Source organism: Dermacentor albipictus, chromosome 2 (assembly GCF_038994185.2).
Source record: "Dermacentor albipictus isolate Rhodes 1998 colony chromosome 2, USDA_Dalb.pri_finalv2, whole genome shotgun sequence".
Lineage (NCBI taxonomy): Eukaryota > Metazoa > Arthropoda > Arachnida > Ixodida > Ixodidae > Dermacentor > Dermacentor albipictus.
Window position 1 is genome coordinate 205,077,082 of NC_091822.1, and position 27,296 is coordinate 205,104,377.

The 27,296-nt window shown below is 48.1% G+C and overlaps 2 protein-coding genes across 8 annotated transcripts in view; one reads left to right on the plus strand and one right to left on the minus strand.

Moving 5' to 3' along the window:
- Nucleotides 1-27,296, plus strand: part of LOC135903397 (RNA-binding protein Musashi homolog Rbp6-like) — a 1,054,134-nt gene that overhangs the window by 166,883 nt on the left and 859,955 nt on the right. For all 5 annotated transcript variants that reach the window (XM_070534623.1, XM_065433710.1, XM_070534624.1 and 2 more), the window contains exon 3: nt 5,804-5,885. In XM_070534623.1, coding sequence (XP_070390724.1) covers nt 5,804-5,885 — 82 coding nt within the window. The remainder of the gene's footprint in view (nt 1-5,803; nt 5,886-27,296) is intronic.
- Nucleotides 1-27,296, minus strand: part of LOC135903398 (uncharacterized) — a 267,763-nt gene that overhangs the window by 86,395 nt on the left and 154,072 nt on the right. The window contains exon 1 of one of the 3 annotated variants that reach the window (XM_070534627.1): nt 11,465-12,215. The exons of the other annotated variants lie outside the window; for them this stretch is intronic. Coding sequence (XP_070390728.1) covers nt 11,465-11,561 — 97 coding nt within the window. The 5' untranslated portion in view covers nt 11,562-12,215. Of the gene's footprint in view, nt 1-11,464; nt 12,216-27,296 lie in introns of those variants that run through there. 3 annotated transcript variants of the gene reach the window in all.

Here is a 27,296-nt window from a genome sequence, read left to right on the forward strand (position 1 = left end):
AATGCAGTGAAAGCTCGTTAATTCGAACTTCAATAATTCGAATTTATGGATAATTCGAACTGTACGGTTAGGTTCGGCCAAGCTCCACAGAAGTCTATGTATAAAAAGTCCGTTAATTCGAACGCGAGAAGGTTCCCTCACGGATAATTCGAACTACGCTCGCCTGGCACACGGCCAGAGAAACGCGCTTACTGCCTACACACAAGGCTGTATTGCCTTCGAAACGGAGAGAATGGCGAGAGAAGCCAAAATCGGAAAAAAATCTAACCGACGCGGGGTCAGCCAGAAGGCAGCGGCGGCTGCCGCCTCTCCATTCTACGTAACCTCTGAGACTTCTTGCCCGTTTCGAATCTCGGAGGCTTTGCAAATCTTGTACAGCTGCTAATGTTGTGTGGAGATGGCACGGCAAGCGCCAAAACACAGCTAATCAAGTACGTCGCAGCTGCGCTTGCAATCAAGAAGCAACGAATCAGGGCCTTCGCCACCTTCACATGTTCAGCGTCTTTGCCTCGGCAGTCTTCATCGGTTGTGCACCTCTGTTTTCAGCTTAGGAGGTATCGGCCATCGTGATTCATTGTGATGGTGTTAGTCCTCGGCTAACGTTCGTTTCGGTGGACATCGGTGGTGTGGCACAGTCGGAACCAGAGTTTCGACTTGAAGGTGGCGTGTGCCCGCGGCACACGCCATCACTTTCTGACACGCCAAGTTTCTGACATGCGCTACTGCTTCCAAATTGCAGTGTACTGTTGCTATGCTTCACTTTCGTTAGTTCGAACTTTCATTAATTCGAACTGAAGCGGCTTCCCCTTGCGGTTCGAATTAACGAGCTTTTACTGTACTTCTGTTTCTGTATACACAGCACCTATTTACTTCAAATATGGATACACAAATAATTCAATGGAACGTCAGAGGTCTTCTTAGGAACCTTGATGACGTGCAAGAGCATATCCAAAAACACAATCCAAAAGTGCTGTGTCAACAGGAAACACACTTAAAACCACAACACACAAACTTTCTCCGACCGTATGTCAAGTTTCGCAAAGATCGCGATGATGCTGTCAGATCATAAGGTGGTGTTGCCATTTTTATTCATAAAAGTATTTCCTGTCGGCGTTTACAGCTACAATCCCCCCTTGAAACAGTGGCGGTTCGAGTTGTTCTGCTAAGCAAACTTATCACTATTTGCTCGCTATATATACCCCATATTACAAACTAAGCAAACATGAATTTCAGTCCTTTATAGATCAATTGCCAGAACCTTATGTTGTTCTGGGTGATTTCAATGCACACAGCAGCCTGTGGGGAGACTCTCGTATCGATGCGCGAGGTCGTCTCGTTGAACAGTTCCTTTTTTCTTTCGGTGCGTGTCTGCTTAATAAGAACGCACCCACATATTACTGTCTTGCAAACAAAAAAGATTTCTTCAATTGATCTTAGCCTGGTTTCCCCGTCACTGCTGTCGGAACTTGAATGGGAAGTTAACAACAATCCTTACGGAAGTGACCACTTCCCCATACTGCTAAGATCACCTAAAGAAAACGGTTATCCACCACAGGGTCCTAGGTGGAAGATTGACACAGCGGACTGGGAGAAATTCCGAACCCTAGCTAGTATATCATGGGATGACATGTCCTCGTTAGGAATTGATGCTGCTGTTGAGTATTTTACAGCCTTTATAATAGATGCCGCATCAAAATGCATATCAGAAGTGAATGGCCTGGCATACAAACGTCGTGTCCCGTATTGGAACGACGATTGTAGGATCGCTCGTAAAAAACAGAACAAAGCGTGGGGGTTGCTACGCGCTTCTCCCACTGCGGAGAATCGTATTAACCTTAAGAAAGTAAAGTCCCAAGGCAGGAGAACCCGCCGACAGGCTAGAAGAGAAAGTTGGGAGAAGTTTTTATATAGTATAAATTCCTATACAGATGAGGACAAAGTCTGGAACAAGGTTAATAGGATAAGAGGGCGACAAACATATTCACTCCCTCTGGTAAACACACAGGGCGATACACTGAAAGACCAGGCAGACTCACTTGGGGAGCACTTTGAGTGAGTGTCGAGCTCAACGCACTATTCCCAATCCTTTCTTAAAGATAAAGAAATAGTAGAGCGTAAGCCAATCATACGAAAATCCAGGCAGAATGAACCGTATAACCGGCTTTTCGGTATTGCTGAGTTGAGAGCTGCATTGAACACATGCAAAAGCACTGCACCGGGACCCCACAGAGTCATGTATGACATGATCAGAAACCTACATACTGACGCACAAGTTACACTTCTTACACTATTCAACACTACTTGGGCTTCGGGATACCTCCCGTCCACATGGAAAGAAGCGATTGTGGTTCCTGTTCTAAAGCAGGGAAAAGACCCTTCCTTGGCAACAAATTATCGCCCGATAACTCTAACAAATTGTATGTGTAAGATTTTTGAAAAAATGATAAATCGCAGACTTATACATTTCCTTGAGCTCAACAATACGCTCGATCTTTATCAGTGTGGCTTCAGAGAAGGGTGGTCGACAACCGATCATCTGGTGCGCATTGAAGGAGAGAGAGAGAGAATGAACATTTTTATTCGGTGAATGCAGCTTTGGAGAGGCGTCCTCATTCCAGAATGCCTTGAGCTCGGGCCGCGTCGTGGGCCCTCGCAATCAGCCGTTGCTGATGCTGGAGGTCGGAGCTGGCCAAGGATCTTTCCCAAAGCTCGTTAGTGGGGTAAGGGTTTGGGGGATTTAATGGTGCCGCTCTGCAACCCCCTACTATGTGCCTGAGGGACCCGGGCTCTGCGCAGAAGCTGCATTGCGGAGAGAATTGCGTAGGGGCTATCAGGTGATTTCTGGTTGGATGGGGGAATTTATTAACCTGTAGGGCTCGGAGAAATCGCTCCTGCTCTCTAGGTAGTGACTTGTGTGGGGGTGCATATGTTCTGCGGGTTAGCTTGTAGTGTTGTGTGATGTCTTGGTACGAGACTAGAGGGTAAATATCCGCGATGAATTTATACATGAACAGTATTTCCTATCGATATTCCTTGACATGGAAAAAGCGTATGACATGGCATGGCGTTACGGGATCTTGCGAGACCTGTCGGAGATGGGCATCCGTGGAAGTATGCTGAACATAATTGAAAGCTATTTGTCGGATCGTAGCTTCCGCGTGAAAACCGGCAACGTTTTGTCGCGACCTTTTGTACAGGAAACAGGTGTACCCCAGGGAGGAGTACTCAGTTGCACTCTCTTTATCGTTAAAATGAACACACTTCGTCCTTCACTGCCACCGGCCATTTTTTATTCCCTCTACGTAGACGATATACAGATAGGTTTCAAATGTTGCAACCTTACACTGTGTGAAAGACAGGTACAGCAGGGCTTAAACAAGGTGTCCAAGTGGGCAGACTAAAGTGGATTTAAAATCAACCTGCACAAAAGCTCTTGTGTTCTCTTCACAAGAAAGAGAGGCCTGGTACCTGATCCCTGTGTAGAACTGGATGGACTACAAATTCCCTTCAAGGAAGAGCACAAATTTTTAGGTGTTATTCTCGACTCCAGGCTCACTTTCCTTTCACACATAAAATATCTTAAAGAAAAGTGTCTAAAAACCATGAACTTACTTAAAGTTATATCCCACACTACATGGGGTAGCGACAGGAGATGCCTCTTAAATTTTTACAGGAGCCTAGTCAGATCACGATTAGAATATGGTGCCGTAGTATATCACTCTGCTGCACCGAGTGCGCTAAAGATGTTAGACCCCGTTCATCATCTGGGTATCCGCCTGGCCACTGGCGCATTTAGAACAAGCCTGGTGGAAAGTCTATATGCAGAGTCACACGAGTGGTCGCTACATTTTCAGAGAACGTACATCAGCTTTACCTATTTTCTCAATGTGCGCTCCAATAAAGAACATCCGTGTTTCACAACTGTTGACGACTTGACGTGTGAAACACTTTTTCATAATAAACCCTCTATGAGACTTCCTTTCTCACTGCGTGCAAGAGCACTTAGCACGGAAATGGATGTCCCTGTTCTCGAACATCGCCTAATGCCTCCAGCTAAGCTATTACCGCCCTGGGAGTGGCAGGTGATAGACTGTGACGTATCCTTTGTAGAGGTCACAAAGCACGCACCTGACCTCGAAATCGCTATGCATTTCCGTGAGCTTCAATCGAAGTACAGCTGCTCCGAATGCTACACAGATGCGTCAAAATCACATGCTGGTGTATCTTATGCTGCTGTTGGTCCCCGTCTTTCTACATCTGACTTATTGAACCCGCAAACAAGTATCTTTACTGCAGAAACCTATGCAGTACTGTCTGCAGTAAAACATATACAGAAATTAAAACTCGACAGAGCAATTGTATACACAGACTCGCTAAGTCTCGTAAAAGCATTAATTTCATTACAAAAGCTTAAAAATCCTGTTTTCATTGAACTTTACTCCCTCTCATGCAGTATTTATCTATCACATATACATGTAGTGATATGCTGGGTACCTGGCCATGGACGTATCGAGGGTAATGTACTGGCTGATAAAATGGCCACATCATTCACATCAGTAAGCACTTTTCCTACAGCTGCTGTTCCTGTCACAGATCTGAAGCCTTTCTTGCGCAAGAAACTGCGACAACACTGGCAACGCATGTGGAACGCAGAAATAAACAATAAACTACACGTTATAAAGCCACAGTTAGGTGTTTGGCCCTCCCCTGTTATGAGCCCAATAAATTCGTAGCGCATCCTCTTTCCAGAGGATGCCGCTGTGATAGTTGTCTTATATAGCACATGCCTCCAGGCCCTTGTGTCGCAAGGGCTCTAACGAGGCCATAGTGCTCTTGTGAATTTTAGAAACTTATGCAATTTTTAATATCGTATCATTATTTTGAAATGCACCTCAATGCTCATAGTACGCGTCATTTGTCATCGCCATAATTTTATTAGACGTACATTTTACGCACTTTACAGCGACTATATTTTAGGCCCCTTTACAGTCACGTCACATGAACTCCATAGAACCCATCACTCCACTGCAAAATTATTAACACTTGCATGGCGCTCTTTGGCCATACCTGGCCCTTGCGCCAATAAAAACCACACATTCATTCATTCATGGGTACGAATGCGAAATTGTGTGGGGGATGCCTGCAATGGTCAACTGAAAGCTAGGTATAAGAAATGTATATGCCTAACACTTAGTGTGGTGTGCAAAATGCCCTGGTTCCTATTGCCTTTAATATTTTAGAAATCACACTAGCCCCGAAAGAGAGGTATTGTGCATGCTCCTATTATGTATGACCAGGACAACCAGAGATAGTCCTAAACTTCTGTGGGCGTGGACGCACAGAGAGCTGGTATTGTTCGAGAGAGAAACTATTCCAGCCAATCCTAATACTGGACATAATGCAAGCGAAGGCAGCTGGCGATTGTCAGCGAGCACTCACGAACGAAAAGCTGCATGATCCCTGCTTGGCCAGCCTTCACAGCACGGGGGGCAATTAAGGCAGAAGGACGCTCGTTCAGCTCGCTTGCACGCGGAAGACCAGCGCATGCTGCCATTTTAGGCTGTTCTTAAAAAGATAATTTGCAAATGTGCCAGTACAGATAACAGCTGCGTAAATGCGAGGGACGGAGTGCCTACTTGTTATTGCACTTCCCTTACACTATTAATAACGCAAAGTTATAAACAAGCTTGCTCGCCGAAAAGTTGTTCAATTTGTGGAAAATATTGGGAGAGAGAATGCTGATCTTTAACCTCTACAATATTGTCCTTCATGAAGGTTTTCCTTTTGTTGTGTTCTTTTACAGAAGGATTACGGGAGTACTTCAGCAAGTTTGGTGACATCACGGAAGTCATGGTCATGAAAGACCCCTCGACGCGGCGCTCTCGGTAAGCTTGCCAGCCTTCACTGCGGGAGGAGGAAAGCGGAGAGGAGAGTGCAGCGAAGCCATGAGGCGGAAAGCGGGAGAGGGTACACGCGGGAGGGTGAGGAGCAAAGCGGAGTGCCGGCGGCGACCATGGGGCATGCGGCGAGCGCCGAAAGCATGGAGGAAGGGAGAATGCAGGAGGGAGCATTACGTCACGCAGTCAGCCTTGGCAAGCGAACGCTCCGTGAAGCACAGTGGTGGCCCAACACGTGACCTCTTGCGTCGAGATCACGGAGCAAGAATCGAGACTTGCTGGGACGTTTGTTTCCCAGTAGCTACGTCAGAAGCTCTTATTCGGTGCGCGCTCGTTCAGCTGCCCTGTCGTGGCTCGGCCGGCAGAGCGGTAACACTAAAGGCTCAATCACACCGGTGACCTGAGGAGGTCGCGCGACTATTTGCGACTTTCGACTAAGAAGCGACTGAACGCGACCAACGCTCAGCGCGATCCAATGCGACAGAACGCGAGCGCGACCGTTCTAGCCGTCGAGTTGCCAAGGCAGATCCACTTTTAACGAATTCTCAGGATGGCGCCAGCTTCGAGATATTATTTCCCGAAATTTGCGGAGAAATGCATTGGCGTTCCAGCTACCTTATTAAGAAAACGTCCTTTTATGCATTAAAGCACAGAAGTAACTGGAACGCCAATGCATAGCTCAGGAAAGTTCGGGAATTAATATATCGAAACTGGTGTCATGCTGAGAATTCGTTGAAAGTGGATCCACCTTGCAAACTCCACGGCTAGAATTTATAAATTGCAATATGCGCCGTAATGTAATTACTTAGACCTTAATTAGGCACGTTTTGTTAATTGTTCGATTGTGCATTTCAATTTTTTTGTGCATGTAATGTGCGCCTTTACGATTAGACCAGCTGATCAAATATAATTGCGCCATGTGCCACAGGCAACCTTTAAAAAATTTTGAAAGTGTTCGCTGAAACACTTAGTATAATGCCTGGAATGAAGGTAATATGCCATACGTGTTGTGCTGCCGAACAAAGTGAGTGACTTGAACGCAGAATTTTAAGGAACACTTGGTCAACGTAGCTCCCGTGACGTCACCAGATTAACAAAGATTATCCACCATAGAATAAATTTTAATTGTAGCACCATTCGATTAACTAGCTCATGCATATTTATTGGTTGGTCTTATCCATTCATGTTGTAAGAAATATTAAATATGTGCCCGCCAAGGCTGTACAGGTGTGAGCCAATATATTGTAAGTCTGGGTGCCAGCATCCGCATACTACGTCACTGATATGGAGTAATTAATGTTGATCTTCCCACACGTTTCTTTTTTGCCGCCCAGTAACAACTTGCTGGGATGAAAGGCAGCAAAAGCCTTTGCCTGTGCTCAAGCTGACGTCGTTGTTTTGTTTTTAGTCTCCGAACAGTTTTTCGCACTGTTTGCCACTCTTTAAGGGATTGGGTACAAGGGTACTGCGCTTATCTTACAGCGTCTATTTTTTAATGATGCATGGAACGATTATGAGGGCTTGTTCCACATCATTCATGTGAAAGACACGTCTCTCTCTCCTATCGAAACCGAGCCATATTCTTTGATGAACCGAATTTCCAGCGTCCCGAGCGGCAATAGAACTATAATCACAAATAGTTTGATCGTCTGAAGACGCTGATACAGAACGCGCTGCGGTACAAGCTAGCTGATTCCTTTTTTCAGCCAGAAAAGCAGGAAGCAGGAAACGCTTATTCGGAGGAGCCTGCCGGCAGTGCGTCCACGCTGCCCGCTCGACTGCACAGAATTGGCTCCGGCTGAGCGACGCGCGCGATACACGCGTTCAACCACGCGTCGGCGCGCTCCGCCGACCCGCAGGCCTCGGCCGAACGAAGGCGTCGGGCAATGCGAGCATCTCGGCTTCTGCAGGGCATGTCCGCGAACTTTCTTACCGCATATAACGCGTTATCGGAGATGCGTATGGCAGCGGCAACGCTGGTAGCGACATCTTGTGGCGTTTCGTCTAACCGCAGTCGCTCAGACATGTCTGCGTGTTCTGCGTGTCTGCTTGCCTAAAAAAGAAAGGAGGCGATTTGTGCATCATCACGCCGCTGCCGAAAATTTACACACGCAGCGCAGTCGCGTACACACTTGCAATTGCTAGGTCTGTGCGTTTGAGCTGTGCGCCACCAAGTGGCACCACCAACAGCCGCGGTGGTTGCTTAGGGCTGCTGGGCACGAGGTGGCGGCATCAAGCCGCACTTCCATAGGGACGAAATGCAAAATCACCCGTGTACGTGAATTTAGGTGCATGTTGATAGAACCCCAGGTGGCGAAAATTCATCGGGAGCCCCCAACCACGGCGTGTCTCATCGGATCATGTTCTCGGCACGTGAAATCCCATAATTTTTCTTGGCGCCACCGACCTGTCCGCCCAGTTTTACGTCTTCGGTAAGCCGGTTTCCGCAAACGGCAATAAGTTTGGACAAGCTGAAACCTTTAATGCTGATACACTGACGTCTACATGTTCCGATGGCTGCTACCCACTCTGGGCAAGCGTATTGGTAAACCATAAATATACACAAGGGCCAACTTGCGCTCAATGCAATGGCGTGCGGCGCGCGTGCCGCACGCGGGCGGGAAATTGTACAGCTTGCACACAGGGGCGCGAATTTCAGTTTACGTTGCTTGTGTTAACCAGTGTAAACCAAAATTTTTGCATCTGTCTGTTACATGTGCAGTTTTATGCATGTCCGCACGCGGGGTTAAGGCCGTGCGGATGGAGCGTAGGTCTTCGATTGGCTATCGCGGTAATGAATTTGTCATATTTGGCTGTCAACTTTGTCATAAATACTGTGAGCAAATTTACTCTTGCTTGTAAGTGTCTTCAAACAGATTTCATATGCGCAAGTGAATTAGACTTCATTTTTGCAGACAAAAAAAGTACAGCTGTTCACCGGGTCAGTCTGTGTGACTCAGAATATAGCTATGTACTATATGCTGGTAGAGCTGATCCTTCGTATGTGTCCTAAATTTTCAGACGTCTTGTCGTTTTTATGTGCTATTTTCGGTTCTTATATTTACAATTTTGATTTGTTAGAACCATAACGTAGCATCTGACGCATTTATGATTCTTGGAGCAGTTTAGTGACCCGTGTGTGTTGTAGGGCTGTTTCGTAAACTACGGATAAGTTAGTACTGCTCACTACACGTGCTACGTAACATAACAGATATTGCGTATTAGCGGTTTTTTTCATTTTACTGTCACTTCCATTTTCAAATTACGGAGACGAGGGCTGAAACATTTCACCAGCACGTTTCTCCGTAATCGAGAGCAACTTTTTTTTTATAGTGTACTCATTTACGGTATCTAGGCGCTTCATGACGGCACATTCACCGAAGCACGCCATATTTCGAGGTGTTCAGCCATACGCTTAGCATTGTTGTGCCACACTGCGTGCCTACATCGAGGCAACGGGTGCTTCCCCCACCTTACCTCCTTTTTCTGAAGTGGTTGCCCTTGGTGACAACCGACAAAGTTCTAGGAAACTGCTTGGCCCTTTTCGTGGGTCGAACTGTGTATTCCGGAGGCACAGAGCACCACGACGAATCCGCTGGCAGCCTGCAGAATTCCACATAAGTGCTGACCCTTGCCGTGGAAACCGGTGTTATGCAGCTTGGTCTTCTCATGCTTCGACGAAAGAGGAAAGCAACGAGGTTGACATAAGCACCGGTCCTGCCTCGTCCCTGCCGACGATGGGACGCCCAAAGGGATTTAACGCAGAGCCGGCCCATTGTTAGCAGACAGAGTCACCACCAGTCGGTTTGGGGCGCTCTTCTTCTTCGCTACTTTATGCTATTACCTGCTATTACCTGCTATTACCTACTATTACCTGCTATTACCTGTAAATATTGTGTAAAGCTTTTCGTCCCCTCCTCATCCGCTTCAAGAGTCCTTCTCTCGTCCCCGTCCCCGAGTCGCAATAGCATGTAGAAAGATAACTCTTCTTGCTGCTTCGCCGACTAAGAAAAGACCCCCAGACGAACTCCAACGACACAGTGCAGGAAACATCAAGTTTGGGAGAATTGTTCGCTTGTTTTAGAAACTCAGTATGGTTAGCGGCTCCCGAAAGTGATCTTGTTCAACAGGTCGAAACGAGACAAAGGTCGGCAAGAGAGGTCTCGTTTCACGCTGTTTAATTCAATGGACCACCAATTAGCCTGGTCTCATATACCTCGCTCCCAACAGCGAGCCTGAAACGTGTTGAGCTGCTCAGGAAAACAAAAAAAATGGCTGTGGCTTAGGTAAGGTTAAGCCCAGGATGCGAAGCATACTAGCCTTTATTTTAGTTGTTGAACCACTGTTTAGCCTGGTGAACTGCTGTTGCTTGGCTATATTTTGTTCGGCTAGACGAAGAAACAACTCATGCATTACTGCTTCGCCTTCAAGAGTGGAACGCGACAGCGTTCCCGTCGACCCGCCAAGGGGTGTAAGACAATTGGCTACAGGGCAGCGACTACGCGCCCCGCATTGGACGCGGTGAGCGTCGAGCAAAGCAGCGTTCGGCGCGGCAACGAAATGTGTGCCTGAGCAAGAGACGCACGCCTTAGAAACAGCTCGTTTCTAAGGCAACACCGCATTCACTAGAGGCGCTTTTGTACCGCTTTGAAGCATCGTACTCGTGGCTCAGTGGTAGCGTCTCCGTCCCACACTCCGGAGACCCTGGTTCGATTCCCACCCAGCCCGTCTTGCAAGAGTTGAGCCAAAGCCACTTCTCCTCTGTCGTGACGTCACGGTGTCACGTGGTTTCAAGGCGACACCGCCGCGCCTGAGGAGCTGGGTTGAGCTCTCGTAATATGCTTCGCATAAAAACTGGCTGTGGCTTAGCTAAGGTTAAGCCCAGGATGCGAAGCATACGAGCCTTTATTTTAACGCGACAGCGTTAACGAGCTCGTGTCGCAGAAAAGCCGGTGTCGTCGGCGTCGGCTCAGGCGTGCGGCGCTTGCTCAGGCGCACATTTCGTTGTCGCGCCGAACGCTGCGTTGCTCGACGCTCACCGCGTCCGATGCGAGGCGCGTAGTCGCTGCGCCGTAGCAAAGCCACCTAGAAACAGTCTCTGTAGCACGCCGCAACCTTCGCTTCTCATTCCAACGAGCAGCTCTGTCTCCAGGAGGCATCTCACCTCGTGAGTGTCTAGCAGAGGCAGGAGGACCGCTAGGTGGCGTCGACTAGAGCGGTCAGCTCAGGATGGGCTCCCATCTCTTTTCGTTTTTTGAGAGTTATCTTGTGCTGTGACCTGAACTTCGAGGACTTCACGAGGTTCGGCAAGCTGTGAGGACACTGCAGACATCAAACTTTCCGGTGAGCACCTCGCCAAACCTTTGTGACGGGCCAAAACGTGTGTGAAGTGTGAACGCTAACGGCGACGGTGAAGCGGCGGCCGCTGGTACGCGGAACGCGTCGGCGACGCGGCCGCGACAGATGGCGACGCTTACGCCGACTCCAGCTACGGAAGCGCCGAGAACGCCGACGACAACGTTTAATGAGGCAGCAGGCCCCGAGAAAACACCCAACGCGCAACTCACCTCCTCGGACGTGGACCGGGATGAGATGGAATACCAAGAAACCGCTAATGAGGATTGCATGGTCCTCCGGAGTACCGAAGCAACTGGCGGACCCCATGGTCGCCAAGACGACGACGGAGATTGGCAAACGGTTTTGACCGTGCGCCAAAAGAAGGCGCTCGCACGAGCGGGCAAAAAGGCCACTTTTTCCGAGGGTGGCTACGAATCATCGGGCCCATCGTTCAAGCCCCCGGTACAACCAGCGAATAAAAAGAAATTCAAGACAAGGCGGCTTCCACCACTGCCTAAGGACGACATTAAAGTGATCGTGCGCCCTCACCAAGGTCTCCCTATCAGGGAACTTACGGCGCCACAGATCGCAGAAGCAGTTATAAACGCCTGCCAAGGAAAAGTGAATGGAAACCAGTTCCTGCTGAGATTGAAACCAGGATCAAACATTTTTATTATCTCAACCCCTACAGAAGAGGTGGCGAATATTGCAAGAAGAATTACAGGCCTCACCTTAAATGGTCGACTGCACGCAGTGAGTGCGTACGCAGCAGTAGGCGAAGACACAAAGAAAGGAGTGATACATGGCATCGCTCCTCACACAAGCCCTGAAACCCTTCTAGCCAACCTGCGTCTTCGTACGCAAGGCGTCGACATACTAAGAGCTAGGATGTTGGGTGAAACGAAAACAGCGGTAATTACCTTCTTTGGCCCCATCGTACCGCGATACGTCTACTATATGGGAGGGGAGCTTCCCTGCTTCCCATACAAGAATAACATACAATTCTGCAAGACTTGCAAGCAAACGGGTCACAGAACGGACGTCTGCCCGAATCCCCACCTGCCGGTATGTCACAACTGCGGCACTCGGGAGCCACAACCAGACCACGACTGCAACCCTGTTTGCGCTACCTGCGGAGAAAAGCATCTCACGGGATCCAAGGAGTGTAAACGTCGTTTCAAGCTACCACCACAGCGACCGCAGCCAAAATCACCAAACCGGATGGCCGTCAAAACGCCGGGCAAGGCGATCAAGTCATCGTCGCCAAAACGGAGATGGTCTGACACAGACGATACGGACGATGACGATTGGCCTCCACTGCGGACTCAAGGGGACATTCCAACGTCGCAACCCCAAATTCGAAAATCAAGATCACAAGAACGACAGAAGAATCCAGACCAAGGGCTCTCTGACCACTCCGCCTCCAGACACCACCGAATGTCCTCTAGATCCCCTACCCCATCCAGGACTACAGTGGCAACGGGAGACTCGACCCAGCATAAGGTGAGCTGGGCGGGGATGGCACAAAAAGGGGCTCCAATAACCGCCAACCCTGAGTACCAAAGAATCGTTTCTGAAAATCGTCAGCTTAAAAAAACAGTAGAAGAACTTAAAATAGAGATGGCAACGCTGAAGGCACAATTTCAGAATACCAAAATTGGGCAAGCTAAACCAGCACAAGGGGATAAACCTGCCGCCCAACAGACAACAATTAGCAACATTGAAAGAATGATGAATCAGGTAGTAGAACAAATTCAGGCTCTGCAAACGTTTCAACAGCAGTTATTTGCTGAGGTGCAGAACCACAAAGTTTATGTAGACGAACAAATGTCTAAACTGCAGCAAACATCACGCAAAAGAGCCAGCAGTAACCCCGGAACACCGACGGCGAGAAAGGTAAAAAACGGGGCTGTTTCCGATTCGACGGATACCGAAATCGTACCTAACCATGGCCAGTAAAACAACCCGAACCACGGACACCGCTGAGATATGGCAATGGAACTGCCGCTCTTTTCAGAAAAGAGCGGCAGCGCTACAAGCTTATTTAGACGCCGCCATTATTCAACCGGACGTCATCTGTCTTCAGGAAGTTGGAAAGGGAGTAGTTAAGCTTAGAGACTACTACACCTTTCAAAATCCCATGTATCCTAGAGTGGCGACGCTGGTGCACAAGAATATCGCGGCCAGTGAACACTATTATCCCCAATGCTCAACGGAGCACCAATTGATCGAATTACACACTACAAAAAGGAGTAAAACCAAAACGTTTATTGGCAACGTGTACAGCCCACCGAAAGAACGGCAGACTGCGTTTCCCGAGATGCTTGAATGGGCGCTTGGACATCTGGAAAAAAAAGACAGGTTTATTTTAGTCGGGGATTTTAATGCTCCCCACGCCAATTGGGGTTATAGGACAAATACAAAAAAGGGCAGAAACCTAGTAGAAGCAGTAGACAAATATAACATGCAACTAGAGACCTTACCCCTCGCCCCCACGAGACTTGGAAATAGCGTCTGCGGAGACACGTACCCAGACCTCACCTTTACATTTAACGTAAAAGAGGGACAGTGGAGGAACCTGGATGAAAATCTGGGAAGTGACCATTATATTATTAGTTACTCCACTACGACTCCCAAATTAAGAAAGCCTTTGAGAAACGCGAAACTTACAGACTGGACTGCATATAGACATTACCCGACCCCTCAGCATCCAATAGATTCAATAGAAGAATGGGTAGACGAAATGATGCAGGCATACCAAACTAACACAAAGCACGTCGCGCTAAGCGAAAAAACACCGGTAGTGGATCCCCACCTCGTCCATATGTGGGAAGGCAGGCGAAGTCTTACTAAACGATGGAAGAGACAGCGCTTAAACAGAAAGCTCAGAGCTAGAATAGAACAACTGACAGAACAAGCAAATGAGTATGCTAGGCAACTACAAGCGAACAACTGGATACAATTTTGTGACTCGTTACGGGGAACGCTCTCAACAACCAAAACATGGGCAATTTTACGGAGCATGCTTGATCCATACAATACAAAAACAGTCACTACTAGAGCATTACGCACATTGGTAGGAGAGTTTAAGGGGGATGACGCATCCTTGATCCAAACCCTGGCAGACAGATACATCGGGACAGGAGGAGATAACATCGATAAGAGAGAGTACAAAGGCATGGATAATCCCAAGCTTGATGCACCCATAACGAAACAAGAAGTATATGCCGCCGCTCTTGCATTAAAACGTAACTCAGCCCCAGGCGAGGACGGCATCACGAATGCTATGTTAAGAAATATGAGTGATCAGCAACTGGAACGCCTAACCCGGTACTTCAATGAGAAAATCTGGGAAATGGGAGAGCTTCCTAATCAATGGAAAGAAGCGACCATCATATTAATACCTAAACCGGGGAAAGCTAGAACATTGCAGAATCTCAGGCCAGTATCGCTAACCTCCTGCTTAGGCAAACTTTTCGAAAAGGTCCTTCATATCAGGCTTACCAGCTATATTGAAGGGCACGAACTTCTCTCGCACAACATGTACGGCTTCAGACAACATCTTTCTACACAAGACATATTCGTAAGGCTACGAGATGACGTGCTGCAAAATGTACCTACAGGGGGAGAGAACATCATAGCAGCGCTTGACTTAAAAAGCGCTTTTGATACGATCTCCCATACCCTCATACTTGAAGAGCTCGAAAGAATGGGCTGTGGAATTAGGATCCACAATTACATCCGCTCTTTCCTTACTGAACGTAAAGCCACAATAGGTATGGAAAATATTCGATCTTCCAAACTCCCAATGCCTAACAGAGGCACACCACAGGGTGCCATCCTCTCACCACTTCTATTTAATGTCGCAATGAACCGCTTGGCACGACAACTAGAGAAAATTAATGACCTCAACTTCGCGTTTTACGCAGACGACATCACGTTATGGGCCTGCAAAGGCTCGTTAGGGCAAAAAGAACAAACTATCCAGGAGGCTATCGACTCGGTGAAGGACTTCGCAGAACAAAACGGTATGCAATGCGCTCCGGAAAAATCTGAGTTTATCCGGATCCACGGGCGTAACTACAGAAACAAACCGAACATCCACCTAACTATGGGTGACCAGACGTTACCAGAAAGAAATATGATCAGAATACTAGGACTATGGTTACAAAGCAACAAAAGAGCCACTCACACCATTGCGACTCTAAAATCAAGCATGAGGAGCATCGCTAGACTAATTAGCAGAATTACAAAGAAAGGTAAAGGGCTCCACGAAAACGAAACCATAACACTAGTCCAGGCTTTTATTCTTAGCAAAATAACATATGGACTACCATATCAAGAGCTAACCCCGTCGGAAATCAAAGAAATCGACCTACTAATACGTGGCGCGTATAAGGCAGCGCTTGGGCTTCCTAAGAATGCGGCAAACGAGAGGGTGCAAGCTCTAGGCATATACAACACATTTGAAGAGTTAAGAGCAGCCGTTCTCATGACACAAAGAGAACGACTATGCCTCACAAGCACAGGTAAAAACGTTCTGTCGCGTTTAGGTTACCCATTGCGACCGCAGTACTCCAGGGAACAAACGACCGCAATGCCGGATCCAATACGCGAGCGCATAGTGGTCTCCCCAATCCCACGCAACATGAACAAAACTTATCACACAGCGAGAAGACAAGCGAGAGCTAAACATCTTCAGAAAACCTTCGGCAGTAATCAAGATGTAATGTATACTGATGCAGCTAGATTTAGCAAAGGACATGTAATAGTGGCAGTTCAACCCACACGCCAGGGAACGCTTCACACATCAGCCTCGATACGTACTAGGTGCACTGCTACAGCGGAAGCAGCGGCGATTGCTCTCGCTATCGCATACAAGGAAAAGCAAAGCAGCTCAGCTTTAATAATGTCCGATTCACAAGTGGCATGCAGAATGTACCTACAAGGCAACATACCACAAGTCGCCCTTAAGATCATAGGTGACACATTGAAAGAAGATCATGCAATATTATGGTGTCCTGGCCACGAGGGTATCTCGGGAAACGAACAGGCACACACTCTAGCTCGAGGCTTTACTAACCGAGCTGGAGATACGCACAACGATGAAAAAGACGATCGCCTACTGGTCCGCGATATACTGGAGCACCAGCGAAGAACCCGGCAACAGTACGCCCCACCCCACAAACTATTCAATGTAGAGGAGGCGCAGAAATATAGAAGAATACAGACGGATACCTACCCACATTTGGGTAGATACCATAAGATAAACCCAACCTTGTACACTAACTCTTGCCCGTGGTGCGGGTCATGGCCTTCATTGCCTCACGTAACATGGGAGTGCGCCAAAAGACCTCATGCCATTAATTCACCTTTGGTACTCACCTTGCTAAGGGAGCCCTGGGAGGCCATCCTCGCTCTTGCTGACCTTGAGGCCCAGAAAGGCCTCTTGGACCAAGCTGGGCGGGTCGCGATGGCCACTGGAGTCTTGGAATAGGGACCCACCCTGCACCGCTCCCTTCCACCATTTTTTTTTTTGCCTCATCAATAAATGTTTATTCCTCCTCCTCCTCTAGCAGAGGCAAGCGCAGCTGCCTATATACCGCCGCGAGCGACGGCGCGAGTTGGAGCCCCGTTTCTCCTCTGTCGTGACGTCACGGTGTCACGTGGTCAGCCTTGAAGGCGACGCCGCGAGCGACGGCGCGAGTTGGAGCCCCGTTTCTCCTCTGTCGTGACGTCACGGTGTCACGTGGTCAGCCTTGAAGGCGACGCCGCGAGCGACGGCGCGAGTTGGAGCCCCGTTTCTCCTCTGTCGTGACGTCACGGTGTCACGTGGTATTGAAGGCGACACCGCCGCGCCTGAGGAGCTGGCTTGAGCTCTAGTAATGTGCTTCGCATAAAAACTGTGGCGAGAATGCTCAAAGAGCCACGAGGGGTCTCTACGACGTCTGCAAGGGAGAGACAGGCGCGAGAACAGCGCAGCCTCCTTTAGGTGGGGTCGCGGTGAAGGGGGAGTAGCTTACTTTGGCTCGTGCGCATGCTCCTTGGTCCCTGCGGATGAGAACGTGGATTTGGGGCACGCGGGAATTATGGAGGTAATTCACTTAGCGCTGTTGCCGCCTAAATATAAGTGGTCGTTCCAACGTGTGTAGCCCAACTCGTCGGAACACGAACCCTCACTGTGGGAATTGGTGAACTTTCCAGGCCCAACGTGCGGGTTGGCGAAGCCAGTATTTCCCTCCCATTTGCCGAGGCACGTTACCGATCGCTGTTGAGTGATGCACTTCGTGTCGACCGCTAAGCGTGCAGATTAATTCCCCGAGGCATTGCGCAAGCGCCAAGACAGACTTTTGAAGGTGGCTCTGTGGTTCGTCGAGCTGTGCCGCAATACATGGGCTCCGTTTCGGCATTGATCTTTAGGTTCCATTCGAATGTTTTGTTAAAGTAAGGGACCCGTGACGTCCTGCCTGCTACTTCTGCTGCCGTGTGGCCGTACTGACAGAATATGACAGGTGCTTACATATATTGCCATACGTAGAACATAACGTGATTGCGCTACATTACAGTTATACTTCAGAGAAGCTGCGAGTCCTGCCAACTGTGGGCTAAATAAACTGATGAACAGCAACCACTAACGTGTTTCAACTTCATGTGACAATTTCAATGTCAAACTAAACTAACGCGCGCACTCCAAGTGTTACGTCCATTGCTGGTTTGGACTTATATTTCGTATTTCAAGAATTAGATCATCCGCGCATTTCATCCATGCATACCTTTTCACTATACAGTCAGATGGAACACGAGTGCGTACTATCGATTTCATATAGAATACACTACGTTGCAATCGTTGGTGTTAGATGCATAGCTTAATTCTGCAAATGGGGGAATTGATATGCGTTTTTTGAGGCTCTCTTGACAAACAAATTATGCGGATCCAACGCCCATGTTGTAATCTGTGATGCGAAGCTTTCGTGAAGCGATTAATAAAATGCTCTAAATTCGCCCTTTTCATTCCTTCATCTTTGGCGTAAATAAATTTGGTGCGCGCAAGTGTTCACCCGTGCTACGGTATGGGAGAAATGTTATACTGGCTTATATTCACTAATTTCTTCTTATTTGCTAGAGCACAGCTCTTAGGAGCCCGTTCGTGCGTTGAGCGTTGGCGTGCCTCGGCGTCTCTCACAACCGAGTGAACAAGCACAGCCAACGATGCCAGAGAGAATGCGGAGTGCAGCGGGCGATAGCGACGAGAGCGTGAGGAGGTGGATGCAGCGGAACCACGAGGCGAAAAGCGGAGGAGGAGGGTATGACGAAAGCGCGAGAAGGGCGTAGTGCCACGCAAAACGGGGGGGGGGGGGGGGGGCGCCGATGGATACGACATGGCGCTAGTGTGGCGCGCGTCGTCTGTTCACCGATGACGCCGTCGATAAGGCATACGGCGGGTGCGTCTACCGATGCGATACATGGAAACAAAGCGCTGCACGAGCGGAGGTCTGTCCGCGGCGGTAGCTGTGAATCGCGCCCACGCGCTGCCTCTCGCGATCTTCCGATTAGCGAGGCAGCCGCGGCAGACTTCGCTCCGTTTCCAACGGGCCGCACGAGAGAGATTGTCCGCGCCAGCCAATATATCGCGAAATGAAAACACGTATAGAGCTGCGCTCAAATTTGCATTAGGGAGTATCGTAATTTCTTTAAGTGCGCAGGCTGCTTCTTGGCCGATACCCCGTTGTGGGTACGTGCGATAGTATGGAAATCATTATCATCATCAACGCGCGCCGGCCATCTCAAAGAGCTAATTGTTGTCGTTCTTGGCCTGAGTGGTTGTGGCGCATATTTACAGTGAGGGATTGGCCATGAATCGGGTGGTTAAATTAGGTGGATAAAAAACAAGGGAATTAACAATTTGAATGCGGCTACTTAGGAAGTAATTTTTTTTTTGTGAGGAAAGAGCAATCAGAAGAAAACCGTGAATTAAAATTAAAAAAAAACGACTTATTGGTAAATAAACAAATAGAACTGTGCTGGGGAGGAGGGCTACGACAGTTGGTGGCATGATATATGTACGGCTTGCCTCTTCGCCAATCCGCCGCTGTGGGCATGTGCCCCTGGTATGAAAATCATCGCAATCGACGCGTACGGACTATCTGGAAGTTGGTGATGACAAGAAGAAAGTGTACGTGCGTATGCGGCCTTATTAAAAATTAAGAAGAGAGTAAGATAGCCGCATGTCGTGGTGTTTTGTCTGGTGTCAGAGTTGTCACGTGATCACTGGATGGCGTAACTTAGCGCCTCTGCCGCGAGCGAAATGATGACAAACAGCCAAGAAACGAGGCTCCGGCGAGCGCTCTGTCTTCTCGCATTCTATTAGGATTATCACATTTATTCCATTTCGTAGCAGTGCTGCTCAGCTACTTCGCGATTACCACATATTTACAATTCGACACTTGTACGTATTCAGTCTTTCCGCCATATTTTTATTAGTCGCTTAAAATCTTATAACATCCAATTGATTAAGCGGAGCTACGCTCGGCAACGTTTACTTTGAAAAATAATTTTCTTTTACCTTATATAGGAACTAATTACGAGAGGCCTACTTTTATAGCATAGCGTTTTCGAACCATCTCTCGACTTATATTAACCGAGATTATGCAGTGGAAGTATTATATTTTTTACAAGTCCAGGAATCAAGAACTTCGAGTAGCCGCGCCGAAGCCGACCCTGGGGCGATGCGGTCGGCTTAACTCTATGGGAAAAAAATCTTTTGCTGAGTACTGCTTTGCTTTTCGTTAAATTGCACTTTAGGCACTTAATCCCGACAATGGTTTCACGATATTTATCGCGTCTAGTTTAATTCCGCTGGTTGGATTTTTCTCCTGCGACACTTTTGTAGCCCCATTTAAAATGCACGGGGTGATGTTATAAAAGCCTATTGCATCGCAGCCAGAATTAATCCGCTGATTACACTCTAGTGGCACATGCTCTAAGTCACCTTCTATATGTGAGTCCACTTTGGTTTTATTCCGCAGGGTGAAATTTTTTCCTGGGCGCTGTTGTTCGGCACCGTTGCGGCGAAGCTGCATTACAGGAGCAAAAGATTCGTGCTTCGTTGAATTGACAGGAAAGTGCATCATGTCCATCTTGTTAAACCTCATGGACTCATATGTGCGTCTATGATGCACATTCGCGCCTTGACGTATAAGGACAGATGATACTGTCAAATTCTGCAAGCAGCGGACAGAATGTGGAGTGGCGTCGAAGCGTTAAGCCCGCCTGCGTGCGCTATTTTAATGCGATGGCGCCAAGGGGCCCGTGTCGCAGAAGATCCAGTGTCCCGCGTCCAGTGTCGGACGTTGTCTCGGCAAAAATAATATCGAGCCACGCATACCCAACCACGCAGGCCTTCCATGTGACGGAAGGAAGTTATTGAAATAATTAAATTTTCAAGGTAAAATATGTAGAAAAATCGTAAAGTACGACTTACACACAAACTACAGACATGATAGCATGGGAATTTTGAATATACGAGACAGCATCATTCTGTTACACGAAAACTCAAACAAACCCCTTTTCCAGCGTTTCTACCAATCACAGAGCGGCCATGGTCTCCCAGATTTGCGCGCGCCGGCGCGTGCATAAAGCGGCGTGGCCGGTTCCCTGGAACACCTCCAGATGGCACTCGCCTCCGCCACATCGCGGCTCACGCAAGAGGCCGCGTTTCTACCGGAAAGCTCGCCTTTGTGCATAGCGTTCGCCGCCAGCGTTTCCCCGTAAACGTTACGGTTACATTAGCTGCCGCCGCCGGGAAGTGTGAGAAGCCGTCAGGGATCTTTGAATGATATCGCGTTCCATTCGTGAAGGCGAAGCTTCAGCGTCCTACAAATTTTTTCCTAAGGTTCGGTGCATGGTAAAATGCTTCATTTCATATTTTAAATGATAAATATTGCGTTCCAGCTTTGTTCGTGTAAAGAAATCAGTAATTACATGAAATTAATGAGCAAATAATTATGTAATTGCACAATACAGCTAGTTACGCTCTCGCCACACCCTCCTCCCTTGCTTTCCGCCTCATGGTTCCGCTGCTCCCTGTTCCTCCACTTTCCTCCTCGCCGTCTTTGTTTCATGCGTGTTCGCGCTTTCGTCCTTCCCCGTGCTCGTTTGCTCGATTACGAGCGACGCCGACGCTCGCAGCGGGAACGGACGCCTAGAGTTGCGCTCTACATGCATGACTTTGACGCACGACTCGTCGAAGGTTCCAGCGTAATCACTGGTGCCCGGTGCATCGCAGAAAGTACTACACAATTCGCGTCGCGCACACAGTCAGATTACACAAGGTTCGGTGACAATAGACAGTGGATAGAACCATCGATAATATTAGAGAAACTTCCGATACATGCAGGCGCGTCCTGCATCGAGCGATGATGTTTACCATGTGTTAACCGGTTGAAAGCGGTAACTGTTGAAATATAAACATGTTCACGTGTCATTATGAACATTAGAAGTAGTTGTAGTAGGAGCAGCAGCAGCAGCAGTAGTAGTAGCGTGTCGTAGTAGTAGTGATTAATATTGTTGTTACCTTCATCTTTAACGGTTATGGAAACGGTCATTGGTTGGTTGCTCAGCAAAGACGATATTTAGAGGTGACATGGGTGAAGTAGAAGAAACGAAATGGACGCAACCTTCGACATGAAAACACTGCAGTGCCTAAATCAATAAACAGCGAAGATAATTTCGCTGTTTATTGATTGAGATGCTCCAATGGCGCCACGGCTTTTGTTACAGATGATTGGCAGAAAAGCAATGCCGTTCTGGGAGCGCAATGCCTTGGCGTTACAATATTTTTGTTTCCTCTATTTTCACCAGTTGGAACACGAAACCAAGGGGGCAGCAGTGCATGTTGTAGAAGTCACATAAATGTACAGCTTAAAGAGCGCGATAACGACAGCTTACGGCTTACGTTAAGAATATTACATGCATTTTATAAGCTCTAAAACTACATTCGTCGTCACGTGTTGCTTAGAGATCAGTGAATTTATTGCTATGCATCATGATTCCTAAAAACACAAGGAGCTCTTATCTAGGTTGTAGCACGTGCACAGACATTTTAACAACATTGTGAAAAATGCCTCAGATATGTAATCTACTGCAAATCGCCATGAAACGCCTACAGGGGTGTGGCTTTGTTTAGTGTTTTTAGAAGTCAAATACTTTTGCGAATAGGTATCTCGCAGCAAACGAAAATAATGTGTTGGATAAATTGACATAATCAAAGCAAAGCATAGTGGCGTTGAAAAAGAAGATTATCTTGCTTGCAAGTGTATATCGGAAATTTCAGCTCAACTGCGCTAGGATGTTTTGCATGTTTACTGTTTCTTACGTTAAGAGATGCGTATCTTCGACTCCTGGAAACTGAGCTAAGTACAGAGGCATGACGCGCGTGTCTTATTTGGTTGAATGACCATTTACCTGGATTCGACGTAGCCTAGCCTCCCACGCCATAAGAGCTGGTGAAGCTAGCCGAACCAGTTCAAACTGTCCATTGTGTAATTGCCAACGTGTGCAGCTGGTATTCTGATGATCTAGTATGCATTTTATTTCGAAAAATGAAAACTCGAAAACTTTCCTACCGAGCTCTTCGAACATTTTAGCCCCGCACGACATAGTAAGCGACATCAGCCACACCCGCATCAAGTACCTAATCATGCTGGGGACTGTGGATACCTCAGGCAGTGAGACGGCTAAAAAAATCACTGCCCAAGCACTCCGTGCAGATGGTTAACGAGCGTAACTGAAACGTGCGGTCCCCGTTGTTTATCACTGGGTTAATCCCGACAGTTCATTAAACGATGGCTTGGTAGGGTGGCGAATCCTCGGTACGCAGTTGCTGCTTGCGCTCGGTTGCACAAGGCTGTTATTGTGCCCGGCAGCAGCATCGGCAAGGCGTAGACGAGCTCGTTCCTAGTTCTGCTCGCGGCGTTGCTGGTGCGGCGTTGCATCATACGTACTCCTCTGGAGTACGTACTCCTCTGGAGTACGTATGACGTGTGGCCTGTCCGTGTCGGAGAGAAATTGCTGCGCGCGCGCGCTCGGCTGCGATGGAGAGCAACGACGTCACTACTGGTGCAGCCAGTCGCGTGCCTCTTCTTCTCTTTGTTTTTCGGGCATGCTCATGGGGCTGCGTCAGAGGAGCTCTCGGCGTACAGGCGATAGATGGACGGACGGACAAATCAGCTAGCCATATACACACAGCTTCATGGTAAAACACAAACAGCATGTGGAGCAATTGCTTGAGTTGCATATTGGCGGGTCACTTTCTGAAGATTCTGCACCCGCCTTCTCGAAGTGCAACCGAGCCTTGCCTATTAATTGCAGCAAAACCGCTAATTCACAGAACCCCAGCCGGCCGCTCGTCGTATTCGCGAGGTGGTTATGAGAACAGCGATTTCCAAGTCGCGCTCGGTGGTGAAAGCTGTTGGCGCGATCCTGATTTTTGTGGGGATAACACTATGGGGACACAGACGCCTTTTTGCCGTCGCCGGGCGCCATAGGCTGTATTTGCGAGAAGCGCGCGGGGGGAGTCGACTCTCCGTGGCTGGCGCGCGCAAGGGAGGAAAGGGCGGAGGCTGTCTTCCGTAGCGCGCATCGTCCCGGGGGGGAGTGGCGTTGTACTCCGGCAGCAACTGCTTATTTCGCGGTCACGCGCCCCCTGTCTTAAAAGCGATCTGCAGAGTCTATAGGTTCGCCGACGGCTCATGCCTTTGCGTGCGCTGCGTTCTCGCCGCTCCGTTTACGTTGAAGCGATAGACAGCACGAAGGTCACTTCGCTCGTTGCTGCTGCCGCGCTTCCCCACGCCAGCGTTTTGACAACGAGCGTCCGCGGTCATTGAGTGCGATCTTTGCTGTGCGCGCCGACACCATGATTGTTACTTTAAATAATAAGCGAATAGAGCCAAATTTATGCGGTCGATAAAACCGCTATCCTTAGTTCGTATAGCTGTCTGCTTATTTGCTATCGCAATCGATGCTTCGCCTTTCGGTTGCGACTGCGATACCTTTATCTTTACTCTGTTTGCGTTCAGTACACTGCATGCGTCATCGCGCAAATATTGAACCTTGAAGGTCCATACGCCGCGTGGTGCAAATGCGGTGAACTAAAGGTGATGTCCAGAGTAACTGAGGTTGATAAGATCATTATTAGTAATGCGAAAGCATTATATGTCCCATGGGGCAGAAAATCCAGCGTCATCAAGTGATGGTACCAAAAATGGCCGATGGTACAAAGAGTAAAAGCACGTCAGAAATTGCTCGCATTGACGTTACACTTCTTAGAGAGGTTCCTGTAAGCAAAGTAAATTAATGCCTTTGAAAAGGAAATTTGGTTAATTTAGGCCTGGGCAGGAATCGAGCTCGGGCCTTCCGGTGTGTGAGACCAGCACGCGTTCTCGACGCCACGCCGGCTCCACGGTTCTGGCTGACTGCAGGTGTGCCTAGTGCGATCGTCGTGGCACACGACACGTCGCAGCCATCTAAATGGGTAAACGTGCGGCCTATTGCGTGCGTCGCGTGACGGCGCCGTCAATGGGGAGGAGGTGACGTCATCAGCGTCTTGCATAACCTCAGCAGTAATACAGAAGCAAGTAAACAATTTAACAACGTTAATCATTAGTAATTACGGATAATCAATTTGAAGTAAAGTGAATTGCAGTGTAGTAAAGTGAACTAAAGTTACAAATTAGAGTAAGAAGATGGGCAAAACGAGAACAAGGTGAAAGCAGGAGCCAACGTTTCGACAAGTGGACTTGTCTCTTTCAAAACGACGTAAGCTTTCCTCGCCACGGTATATATCGGTGGGGTTCTTCTAAAGGGGAGAGGGTGCACACCCTCTCCCCTTTAGATTTGTGAAGCTAGAGTAAGGTGACTTAGGGCGGAGTAAAGTGAATTAAGATCAAGTGAATGAAGGTGAATTACAGCGTATTAAGAGGAAGCTTTAGCTCGGGCGCTCCTATCTAAATACATGTAAAAGGAGAATTCGTTTTTCTCGGCAACCATTGCACCAAATTTGACGAGGTTTCTAGCATTTAAAAGAAAAACTTAACATCTAGTGGCTGTTGGTTTCAAATTTTTGATTTAGGTTGTCGATTTTTTATTAAAAATTGGCAAATTTCGAACATTTTCAAGAAACACAGCTATCAAGTTTACTACTCTGTAACTAAGCAACGAAAAATGATAACACAATTCTGCCTATTGCATATAATAGTAAATTTAAAGCGGACAAAATTGATGTGTTACACATGAATCTAAAAAAATTCAGTAATATGGAAATACAGCTTTTGGAGAACCCTTGTACACGACGTAACCAATTCATGTAAGATATAGAATGACAACAAATTTGTCCGCTTTCAGTGATCACATGGATGCCGTTTACACAACCACGATATCTATTCTTGACGCAGAGCTATGAATTTGTATACTTTGTGCTTCTATATTTTTCAAGCTTTCGAATTTTCGAAAATCTTTTTAACAATACCAAACCTAAATCGCAATTCCGCTTCCAACAGTCACTAGAATTTAACTTTCTTTCTCAGATGCAACAAATTTCATTAAAATTGGCCCAGGGGTTATCTCACAAAAACGTTCTTGCGTTTTACATGTATTTGAATAGGCCGCATCGGAGTTGGGCCTGTTGGGTACTCCAGGGTAGCGTATCGTACTGCTGCCGAGTAGTAGCGGCGCCTGCCTATCGAAGCTCGACCGACGTTACTTATTGGGTATCGAGGCGTTGTCGGCGCACTGCAGGCATCCGGTAGACCATGGCGACCAAGCAAGGGTGAGACGATTTTCTAGTGCGAAACTTGCATGGTTTATTCAAAGGTAGATGAAAGAAAATAAGAAGAGCATCAAGTGGTTGAAAGTACATTTCGGAGCCCCTTAAATAGGCTCTCTGCAGTCGTGGGCGGGATCTTGCTTCCGTCGATGTCACGTGACCGGCACGGAAAGAAGGCCCCTCCTCCTCTGGTTATACCGAGCCTGCTGAAAGGAAGAAGTCGTCCCGCTTCCCGGAATCGCAGACGCCTGTCCGCCTCTTCTGCGCTTTGCGGGTTCGTGGAAGTTCTCTTCTAGGTCCAATTCGAGGAAAGGGCCTCTCTAAACACGCGCGCGCTCACACACACACGCACACACGCACACACAGAAGAGGCTGTACACTGCGGGTCTTCCGGCAGACAGGCACACTCGAAACGGTCATGGCGAAATAGAAAGTCATGCTTCATTTCGACGAGGCCTGGTAAAAGGTCCGGTGAGAGAAAGTTCTTTGTGCACGATGTGCGGGACGGCAACCATCGCCGGACAAGTCGCGCCTCATTTCGACGAAAGTGGTCGGATGAAATTCCTTTCGCCACGTGGTGTCAGACGCCAACCCTAACAGGCCCAAGCTAAAGCTTCCTCTGAAGGCGGGTGAAAGTGAGTTAAGGTGCATTTGAATGCTTCCGCAAATCACGTAGGGATGCTTAAGGGACTGTCAATTTTTATTATGCGACCGCAATTAGGTGGGCACTCCAGGCGCAATTCTGCCGTCACCGTCGTAGTCGTCGTGGTGTTCTGTATAAAGTTCTAGTCCGCGTCGTATGCTGTATGTGCGACAGCAACCGTGCGATCGTTAGCCGACGATGCTGGCTCAATCTCGCGCGCGCAAGGGATAAAAGTGTGTAGGAACCGCTGCGTCTTCCGTCGCGCGCAAGGCACCGGGAGGAAGGAGAAGAGGTGGAAAGGGGGGGGGTTCTACTCCGCCGGCGGCTGTGTTGAAACTGATCTGCGTTGGGGACAGAGTGCACCGATTGCTGATAGCTTCGTGTTCTCGATGCTTACATAGCGTTGAAGTGAAAGGTGGCACGAAGGTCAATTCACTCGCTGGTGCTGCTGCGCTTCCTCACTCCAACGTATTGACAGCGAGTGTGCCCAGTAATCGAGTGAGAGGTGTTCATGCTTACTTGTGCTCGTGACGACATACTTGTTAATATAGTTAGTAAGCGAATGTTTACAAATGTATATGGCCGATAAAAGTGGTGC